The sequence below is a fragment of the Macrotis lagotis genome, chromosome X, assembly GCF_037893015.1.
Source record: "Macrotis lagotis isolate mMagLag1 chromosome X, bilby.v1.9.chrom.fasta, whole genome shotgun sequence".
Lineage (NCBI taxonomy): Eukaryota > Metazoa > Chordata > Mammalia > Peramelemorphia > Peramelidae > Macrotis > Macrotis lagotis.
Window position 1 is genome coordinate 167,765,563 of NC_133666.1, and position 11,467 is coordinate 167,777,029.

Genomic DNA, 11,467 nt, shown 5'->3' on the forward strand with positions numbered 1-11,467 from the left:
GTCATATATGTTCAAATCATAGTGGCCTAGAAAGGTGGGAGGGGCAGGCATCAAATGATTAGCCTTCTTGACAGAAGCAATCAGGTTACTATCATGCCAGGGAATTCTCAATGGGTCCACTGGGGGTTAGGGGGGAAAGGGGGAGACAGACTATTAACTGAGAAAGAGGAAACACATTTGTTAAGGGAGGTGGATTAATAGGGGACTCCATCTGAGCCGTTACTTCTGATGGTTCATTAGGGTTGAGGGCATTGTTAGAATGGATGTGATTAGAGCCTGGAATTTAGGTAGATTCCCTACCTACATAAGGTAGAGGAATCTCTATAAAAGTTATTGTGGAAAAGATCAAATGGAAACCTTTGAGGTCATCCAAGATATTCCATATGGTTATTACCAAACTATAGCAGATCACAGGAGCTATGAAAGTTATTTCTTCCCTAGGAACAGAGATGAAGGAGATTGGGATATTTCATTATATCCACTTCATTTACAACTCTGTGCCACCAGAGAGGAAAGCAGGTAGCCCTTGAAGGCTTACAGTGAACTCCAAGGAGGTGAATCAAGTCATCATACACACTGCTACCACAATTTATACTTTTGTTAGCATGATGTCTTATCTTGAAGAAAGCAGCAGGAACAGGCATCAGGACAATACCAGCGGAGTAAGGAGAGATCTAAGGAGCTCAAGCAGTGTGGGCAGTACAATAGGCAACCTCTTCTGAGCTAACCCTCCCCATGGGTACCCAGTGGTCAGACCCATAAGTGCCTTCTATCCAAAGAGCATATGAGAATGGAAGAATATGGAGATAATGGGGGGAGAGACATAAGCCTACTGAAGTTTAAACAATAGCTTTGTCATCATCCAAACTACCAGGTTTGGAATGTCTCACCACTCAGGAACTGAACCTATACCCTAGGAAACGAAGGGTTCTCTGATTCAACTCTAAGAAAACTTAATAAATAAGCAGTTTTTGGCCATTGACTCCTTTGACATTCTCTAATACTTCCTTATTCTATCTTCTGTTCTCCAAGTGGAATAGCCTAAGGCTCCTTCTGGATGTCATACTTTCTTATAAGAGCATACAAGTAGAGGAGAATGAAAACCCTCTTTGTATAACTATAGTCAGGGTGAATTTACCTAGAAAAAAGAGTCAATGGCTAATTTCCTCAGGAGAAGTCACCAATGGGGCAAAGATAGGCTTGGTGGGTCAGAGTACACTGACTGGATAGGTAATAGAATGGGGCAAGTTGTATAGACACAGGCCACAGCACACTCACTAGCACTGCTCCAACTCCTATCAACACTGTTTTATATCAGAAGAGGTACTGTAAACTGAGCTGAAAAGACTCTTCCCAGCTCCCTACACCTTGAACTAAATAGTTAAGATCTAGGACAAGGTCCTTCCAAAAGGGAAAGATGAAGCCTGGGTTCTGGCTTTGGTTCTGTTGGGGTAGTTCTATCTGACATCTCCTCCAAGAGTGACCTCTGTCTGATAGACTGCCTGCATCCTCAAGGTGGAGGGTGTCCAGTGGTTGGTGATTAATGGCTCTAAAGGCATTTAGGAAATAGAAGATTCCCTGAAAGGCCCTTAAGCTCTTACTCTAAGAGGTGGGATGTAATAGCAGTAATCTCTACTTAATAATCTGTTTGAGATCCATGGTAGGTAAGACTGAAAGATCCCTGTCATAAAATTTAGTTTTCCTTGTAAAAAGCAATGAAGTAGGGCAGCTAGGTGGCACCTGGAGTCAGGAAGACCTGAGTTCAAATTTGGCCTCTGACACTTAATAATTGCATAGCTCTATGAGGCTGGGAAAGTCACTTAACCCCATTGCCTTAAATAAATTTTTTAAAAAAAGCAATGAAGCAACCTTTGAGATGTAATTGGTTCAGGAAACTTAAGCCTCAAACTGTTAATAGTTTCCTAGTATTTAAAAGACAAAAGCCCAACCCACAATGAAGAGGTATTCCTAAGACTTGAGATCATCCTACTACATAACAAATACAGAGGAAGGGGAGCATTAACCAAGTGAACCAACAGAACAACTTTGTTCAAAGTCCTTCCTATGTTATTGTTTGGCAAACTTCCTTCTGTTAAATGCTACATAGCTTATACCAAGTGTCTCACTTCATTCCATTTCTGAGTAAAACCCACCAGACTGGCATAAGCAGACCTAGTCTAGAACAAAGGCTCAGCTCAAGTGGCAAATTCTTTACGAAAATTCCCCTTGGATCCTCAAGTTTTTCATGGTTACTCACTCCTCAGCTTAAGACAAATTTTCAAACATGGTTTATCCCCTAGTAGAATGTAACTTTCTTAAGGAATTATGGGATCTCAGATGTAAAGCTGGAAGGAACCTCACAGGTCAACTTCTTAAATCCTCTGCTATATTGTAGAAGAGGAAACTGGGACCCAAGGAGGTTAAGTGAGTTCTCCAAGGTCATGCAGAGTAAGTATCCAAGAAGTTCTCTGACTCTAATGTCAACATTCTATACACTATACCACAGACATAAACTGTTATTTTTATCTTTCTGCAGACATTAAATAAATGTTTCTTGAATTGAATGAAGATTAAGAAAAAAGATTACTTGTCAAATAGGTTAAGAAATATTCAAAATAGGCTAAGAGTCTTTATTTTCCTTTTCCTAACACAAATCTTTATTATTCTTGTCCTGCTTATTCAAAGAATGGAAAAGAAAGACTAACTTTCTTGTTTTCAAATTCCTAAGTAAATCCTCAATTTAGAGTGAATTATTAGATCATCACTTTTCATTAATGAGTTCAACTGATGAGCAGACATGAAAAGGAACTTGTATTAGTTGGCTATTATGATTTTTTTTTAGTTTTTTGCAAGGCAAATAGGGTTAAGTGGCTTGCCCAAAGGCCACACAGCTAGGTAATTATTAAGTGTCTGAGACTGGATTTGAACCCAGGTACTCCTGACTCCAAGGCTGGTGCTTTATCCACTACGCCACCTAGCCGCCCCATCATGATTTTTAAAATGATTTGTTGTAATTGGAAAAAGTTGTGATTACTATACATCTACTTACAGTTAACTTTTCTTCTTCACAAGTTAAAGATAGACCCTTAGACAAAATAAAATATTGAAAACTACCAAAACATGAAAGAGAATGCTTTTTATGGTCTCAAATAGTAGATTATTTGGTCTCAAATAGTAGACTATCCTGTCTAAATTATCCCAATCTAAATTTTGAATAAAGACAAAAATTATTTTAACATTTTTTTCTTTTAAAAGCATTTTTACCAATAAAGAGAAAACTTTTAGATCTATTCAGATAGTGGTAAACTACACAAATACACTGCTAAAGAACGAAGAAAAAGAAAAAAAGAAGTAGCAATAATAGCAGAAGCTGCTTTTATATCATCAGGTTAAGTAAGAACAAGAGATTTCCTTCTCACATACTTTCACCAATAGCCCAGACCAGGTGTTCTTAACCTAGAGTCCTTGAATAGATTTCAGGAAATTGGTGAACTTAGTTGGAGGGAAAACACAACTACATTTAAATTTTTCACTATCCTCTAAATGTAATTTAGCATTTTCTTTAATATTTAGAGATACTATTCTGAGAAGGAGGGGTTCAAATTTTTTTTGAGACTTTCAAAGGGTCCCATGCCACAAAAAAGATTAAAAACCCCTACCCTAAGGTCTTCCTCCCACATGTTATAAAACTCACGGGCTATTTCAGTCATCTAAAAATTTCTGGCAATTCCAATTCAGTACATCTTTCTCACTCCAAATTTCCCACCACCTCTCACTAATTGAGTTCAAAAAAACCTTCATTATCTTCCACCTGGATAATTGTAAAAACCTTCCTAACTTGTCTTCCCTAGTCCATTTTCTTTCCCTCTCCTCATTCTAATCCATCCTTCATTTAAAAATTTTGATATTTATGATTTTGGTCACAACCTGTGAGTTCATCTGTGTAAACAAACTCTACTCAAACAGGTCAGCTACTTATCTTCAACTTATTCTGTTAAAGAGTTTATTAGGATTCAGAAATGACATTAATTCCCCATAGTCAAAGATCTAGTGTGTGTCAAAGATAGAATTTGAGGTTGACAGCTTTTTCCCAACTCCAAGGCTCTACTGTCTACTATGGCATGCTGCCTCTCCTATCTATTAAATCCCTCACAAATTAATTTTCCCTATGGATCACTCTTTCGCTTAAAAATCATTATGGATTTCTACAGCACACTGAGTAAAATTCAAGTTCTTTTTTCTTGCAGGTTGAGGACCTTTATGATCTACCACCAAACTACTTTACATCCTTATCTATTATTACTGCCTCCCCATCTTCTCCCCACTACCACCCTCCTACATTTTCAATCAAATTAAACAATTATCTGATTCTCAAATAGACCCTACGTTTTCTTGACATCCTCATACTTGAAAAAATGCCCCATGACTGAATTTTCATTCATTTCTTTGAAGTTCAATTCAAATGCCCCCTTTCTCTCAAAGATACTGCTTTTTCCTCCTCAGCTAACCTTCAATACTTTTTTTTTTTGGCACCCTCTAATTCAGTTATGTGAATTATAGCTACCTGTGGTCTTATTTTGATTTTCTACTAGACTTTAAGTTCCAGGAGGGCATGGCCCTGACTCAGTGCTTATACAGTGTTTCTTGAATCTAAAAAAGTATGCACGTCTGTTTTTTAAGTGAAGCAAGAGTTTGTTTTTTGGGCGGCTAGGTGGTGCAGTGGATAGAGCACCGGCCCTGGAGTCAGGAGTACCTGAGTTCAAATCCAGCCTCAGACACTTAATAATTGGTCTTGGGCAAGTCACTTAACCCCATTTGCCTTACAAAAACCTAAAAAAAAAATGAAAAAAGTTTGTTTTTTAAGTAAAGCTAGCAGAGCTACAATAATATCACAATGTCAATGGAAAGAACAACCATAAAATAATCTTTTTCTATTTTTAAATTCTTTGATATCAGGAATGGCTTTTTGGCAATGAGGAAGAAGAGGAAAATGAGAAAAAACAAAAAATTAATAATTCATTTTAAATATTCTAAGGGAAAAATGTAATTATCAAGATGCTAAGTTACACCCAGGTCCATAATTACCATCAACACAACACCCCCTTACCTCTAGTTGCTTTGGTTCCCAACTCCCCCAATCACATAATCAGAGAGCTAGATCAATTGCTTAATTTGGCACAGTGGTACCTCAAGATGTACCACAGACATCTGTAAGTTATGTTGTCTGCAACACTAATTTTAAGTATAATATTCAAAATCAGATTCTGCCTATTACATGTGCACACCAACTTCAAAACATGTGAGACCACAAATTCACAACACAGCTCAACAAAAACAGAAACTCTTATCGAAAGAAAACTACATATTGCCTAAGTTTCCCAAGCTTCCTCTTGTGTTGACAACTTAAATCTTTAATATACTGTAATTTCTCATGGCAAAGAATACTGTGCTGAGAGTAAAGGAAAACCATTGCTTTTAGCATTTAAGAGAAGCTAAACGATAGACAATGGAAAACGTTGAAGGGGGTGGGTGTACATGAGAAAGAGCGCATAATTCCAGTTCATATCCTCTAGTTAAGTCAAAACTTATGGTCACCCCTAGCTGCCAGAAATTTCAAAAACTCATGTAACTAGCAACTTCAAAATCCTAAAGTTTCAATTAACCTTAAAATAACAAAATTTAGCTAATCTTAATCTGGAATCTAGAAGTTGAAATTTCCTGCCTTTAGTTATATAAAATTCTTTAATGTTGATTTTTTTCTAGTAATTTTAAAAGAATGCTTACCTCAGTAAGGCCTTTAATCTTCAAGTATCCACAAAGGTAAGAGTTTTCCATATCCACATGCTAGAAAGAATACATACAATCCTGTTAGAAAGGTATAAAGCAAATGAAAACTCTCAAATAATTAGGCACACATTTTAAAGCTATGCAGTATTTTGGAGCCTATTTACATGCTATCAAGTAAGACCATACCATAAAACCATTGGTGAGATCATCATTATTCAAAAGCTTACTCAGGAGTATCAAGTTTTAAAAACATTAATACAATATTTAGTACACACAGATCCTGGTATATGATATGCAATTAATAAATGCTCACTGATAAATTATAATGCTTTTCCATGCTTTCTCCTTCTAGTCAAGTAAACTTCCTGAATAACAAGATATACTCACACATCATCTGGGTAGTCTCAACAAAAACCTCCCATTATCTCCTTTTGTACATCTATCAGTTCTCACTCTATTTGTATGCTTGGTGCCAGACTTTACTCTCAACTTATTTTTTTTATTCTATTTCATGTATACTTGTCAACAACTCTGAGTACTGTTTCATTTCAATCACTAAATCCTTTTCTTTCCCGCCTTCATTCCTTTCTGGCTCAATACTGATAATGCCATATGGAAAACAAATATAAAGCACATTAACATTTTGAATTGCTAAACGAATGAGCTATTTCCCATGAATGTTTTCTAGATATTGAAAATTATTCTTTAAGGATCTAAACTTTAACCATTTTTGGATGGGAATCTTTCTTTTAAAAGTCTTAAAATACTCTTCCATCTTAGATAAATAAGTTAGCATAATTTAACATTTTTCTTGACTCAAGGTCATCGTTATGAATGTCAGTTATGACTACTTGTAGTGGTTATTGAAATAAATAGGGCAATTTGCCCTTAAAGAGAAATGTTCCTAGACTCTTATGGTTGATTTCCTAAGTCAATGCTCATTGGATTCCAGTTTGAGAAGTTTATGTCTCCTCCCTTAAGAAGTTTCTTAAGCAGACAGCTGCTATCAAACCCTTCCTTATTGCTTATAATCTCCAGTTTTGGGAGAAATGAGATAGGCCAGCTTGTTGGTATAGTCTCTAAGTTACTGTCTCATGGTTTCTCCTTCATGAGTCTGTAGTTCTGTTTGCAGAGGATTAAAACTGTTTCAAAAATCTACCCTCAAATATAAAAGCATATAGATTAAATGATATGCTATTGACTTACAACTTATGACTTTATAAAGTCACAGAATTTTTGAGCTAGATGGACTTTACTTCCTCAATAATTTACAGAGAAGGAAAAATATTAAGAGGCTTGCCCAAGACCTTTGCTTAAGACTGTCCTGACTTTTTTTAAAAAGGATGGACATGACAGAGACAGGTCCAAGACTTCCACCTACTGGCATGTAACAGCTTGACCAAAACACTACTTTTAAGATCTTTAGGGGTGGCTAGGTGGCAGTGGATAGAGCACTGGCCCTGGAGTCAGGAGTACCTGAGTTCAAATCCAGCCCAGCCTCAGACACTTAATAATTACCTAGCTGTGTGGCCTTGGGCAAGCCACTTAACCCCATTGCCTTGCAAAAAAAAAAATCTTTAGCTTTGTACAAAGCTTAATATCATATTCTGCAGGCTAGTTTCCCAAAGAACATAGTAAACTCTGCTGATACTATACTCTTTTTATTTTTGACCAATATATGCCTCTGTGCTGATATGGTGGCAGACTTTAGTGAGCACTTTGCAATAATCATCAAGCATTAGCTTTCTCCAGTTAGTTATATACATAGGAACTGAAGAAAAGCCTCTTAAAAGATGATCTGAAACAATCTCCTGTTTGTAACTCTTTCAGCTTTAGTTATCTCTCTTCCAAAATAACTCTAACCTGTATCAATTTCTCTAGCATAATTTAATATAACTATCAGTCTCATGATTAGACAATATATTCATATATTCCTATTCCCTCTATTATTTTGATGTCATCTTTTATTATTTAACTTGAAATGGGAAGAACATGATGTAGTGAAGTGGGGCTGCTAGCAGTTGAAATATTATTTTTATGTCTGAAAAACTAAGGAAACACTCTGAAGAAAAATAATTTTACTATAACTTATTACTTAAATTATAACAATTTATTACAACTTTTATTTTTATCAACTTAAAAAAGGTTAGTTATCAACACTTACTGGAGTATTTCTACCTGAATGGTTGGATGTTTAAATTTCAGAGTTTAAAAACTCCCACATCCATATTCAAAATGGATTTTTTTTAAGAACCACAAACTCCCCACAATACCAAGACTCAAATGCTTAAACACCTAGGTAGCAGCTAGGAAGATAGGGAGATTAAAGAGATCTTGTCAATGAAATAGAATTACTTATAAATTATAAACTCAGGAAGAGAAAATCTGAGGTTTAAATTCTACCTTACTCCCTTATCATCTGTGTAGCACTCAGACCAAAGTCTCCCTGGGTCTCACTGTTGTCCTATCTAAATATACTGGTTGGTCACTGAGATCTTTCAGTTCTAGATCTATATATCCAAAATAAGAATGTATCCAAGTAAGTCTTCTTCTACAGAGCCAAAGCATTTGAGCATAGTTTTATGTGACTTATTAATGGACTGCATGTGTATTTTAAATACATTCATGCGTTCTAACAGAAAGAATGCTAATAAAATGGCATTATTTCATGAAACCTAACTGTTCAACAGACTGCAATAAAGAACTTTTACTATAATATATATTTGTATAGTACTTCATATTTTAGTTTTCTTGGAGCCATAAAAATTATTTCACTGAATCATCAGAACTGTGATATTTAGCATATATATTACTAATACTAATACCATTTTATGGATGAAGAAAGAGGTTAAGTGCCTTTCTCAAGGTCACAGGTGGTAAACTGCAAAGTTGAGTTAGGACTTTCTAATTCTAAAACTAACAATACTCTTTCCACTACACAGGATTGCCTAAATTATAAATGATATAATCTACAATCTTGTGTATGTGTGTGTATATATATATATATATACACACACATACACACACAGCGCTCATGAAACTAACATATATGGTGGTTTAATATCTGAAGGAAAGATACCCAGGTGACATGGATACTTGATGGGTTGGGCTGTAGTTGTTTTGTTTTTGTTTTTTTTAATCTGTGAACTGGCTAAAATTTTTCAAGAGTAAGAAACACAAAAGAACCAGAATGTTGCCCCATTCAACCCTATACTTCATTGGGTTCAAACTGAGAATTACAAAGCCTAGAATTAACAAGGAGAAGATTAACTTAATATATATCATAATGAGAAGAATTTTAATTGGAGTCTGGATAAGAAAGATTACACATTTAGCAAAAAAGAAGTTACACAGCACATTCATAACCAAAATCTACTCCTTTTATATTCCTTTCACAATGTCCTAAGACTTTCTGTGCAATTGGTTTCTTGGATAGCAAGAAGGACACTGGAAGTAATTTTTTAAAAATAGGCCCAATTAAATGCATAATGTTTACAGAAATTTTCTCAAGGCAGAATCTCAAAAATGGATATGGTAGAAGGAAATAAATTGTAGGGATTGAAGTCCCCAGGCTTTTCCTCTGAGAAACAAGACCTGGTTGATGGAGCAACAAAAATGCTCTATGACAAGCAACCACTTCACCAATCCACCTGCAAAACAATCACAGCCTTTACTTGGCATGACTTACAACCTACATAAAGATAGCTCTGTTTGAATTAAGATGTACTACAGCCTATATCCATGGGCTTCTGCTTTAGCTGCCTTAAAACTTCCATTCCTCACTGTGATCTAAAAAAAAATCTCAAATTTAGCACTCATTCTTATCCTTTTCTAATGATGCTTCCCCAAGATTTAAATCATGAGCAAATGTAAAAAAAAGTGAATTATTGAACTAAGATAAAAAAATAAAACATTCAAACCTTTTATACTTTACTAATTAGATAACTGTTTCCATGAAAATTGGACGTGGAAATTTGGGACAAGAAGCACAAAAAAGCATTTTCATCCTTACAATTCATGGCCAACCTTTATACCTTTCACTAAGATTTTTGTTATAGTTGTAAAAGATATTCGCTGCCTTCTGGGGGGGGGGGGAGGGAATCAAGAATGGGGAAAAACTGTAAAACAAAATAAAATCTTTCTTAAAAAAAATAAAAAATACCAGAGGAAAATAAAAAAGAAACAAAACAAACAAAAAAAAAAGACATTTGTAACTTACCCTCTAGAAAAGACACAGAATTTGGGAAACTGAGAGAAAGCCTATTGGGTACTGTTTCCAAAATTCAGAAAGAACACTGCTTAACCACCCTACTTACTCCTAATATTACCAACATGACGTTGTATAGCAGATAAGTTTTCAGATCTAAAAGAAAGTATTTACATTTCCTAGGGGAAGAAATGAAGAAAATTCCTCTGACATAGAGTGCAGTAACTGAGAAGAATGGATAAAGAAAAGAGTATCCAACAAATAAGGAGAAAGAATCTGCTTAGTGCTCAAGGGCAGGTGTTCTTAATCTGTATTAAAAACATTTTATAACCTATTTCTTATAATTGATTTTCTTCATAATCCCACATAATTATTTCATATTTCATTTACTTAAAAACACCATTCTGAGAAATGGTCCAGTTTCACCAGAATGACAAAGGAGGTCTGCGGCACACACAAAAAAGTTAACTTCTGTCCCTAGAGTTAGTAAAAGGAGAAGGGTTCCCTACTTGCCTTTCGAGGAAAGGTCTATTTGAACTGAAGATGCAAGATCCTCTTTAGATTTAAGAAGAAATAAGTCATAGGTAAAGGTGTGATTTAGATTGTCCATCCCTATCACACTAGTAAAAAATTTCCCATTACCACGTTGGCCAAGCCCCTCCTGAGCGGTACAGATGCTGGCAAAGGTTTCCAGAGCCAGCTCAGGATGGGAAGGTGCTAGTAAGGAAGGAGGCTTCCTGTGGGAGAAGCAGCAAACCTGGGGGGCCTAAGCGGACCTCCCCCTTGAGCGCGAGTGGGAGCGGCTGCGGGGCAGGTGCGGGATGTGGGCACGGAGGAGAGTGGGGCCGAGCTGTCAAGTTTCCTCGGTTATGCGGCCCCCGAGATGTGCAGCTCCGGCAGCGGAGGCCGCATGAGGCCGCGGGCAGGTGCCGCGGGGAGCCGGAGCGAGGCGCCCGACCCAGGCCCTTCTGAGGGGCGGGGGGGAGGACTTCCGGCGGGGGCGGGAGGCGGCACGGGGGTCGGGGACGCGCGGGGCGGGGGCGCGGGGGCGCGGGGGCGGGCCGGCAGGGAAGGGGGCCCGCCCGGTACCTGCAGCACCACCTCCACGTCGTACGAGTTGCCCTTGCTCTTCTGGTGGCCGCGGAACTTGGAGCCGCTGTACAGGAGGCTGGTGGCCACGCCGGGCTGCTGGGTGTTGATGGGGGGCGGCGGGATGAGGGAGGCGGCGGCGGCGGCCGGGGCTCCGGCCGGCGGGGGGCACTCGGTGCGGACCGGCATCGCGGGGGCCCCCGGAGCCGGGACGGTGGGGTGGGGGAGGGGGGGAGGGGGAGGGAGAGGAGGGGGGAAGGGAAAGCCGGGGAGGGGGGAGAAGCCGCCGCGGCCGCCGCGCGGGAGCCGGAGGAGGGCGGGCTGAGCGAGGGGGCCGGGCGCGCGCAGGCGCGCGGGGCGGCGGAGGGGAGGGGAGGGAGGGAG

The 11,467-nt window shown here is 38.3% G+C and overlaps 1 protein-coding gene across 1 annotated transcript in view; it reads right to left on the minus strand.

The window, feature by feature from the left end:
• Positions 1–11,316, minus strand: part of GID4 (GID complex subunit 4 homolog) — a 33,446-nt gene extending 22,130 nt beyond the window's left edge. Inside the window, exons 1-2 of the mRNA XM_074208446.1 lie at positions 11,084–11,316; positions 5,785–5,844 (exon numbers count right to left, since the gene is read on the minus strand). Of these exons, the coding sequence (XP_074064547.1) occupies positions 5,785–5,844; positions 11,084–11,272 (249 nt within the window). The 5' untranslated portion in view covers positions 11,273–11,316. The remainder of the gene's footprint in view (positions 1–5,784; positions 5,845–11,083) is intronic.
• Between the last annotated feature and the right edge of the window lie 151 nt (positions 11,317–11,467).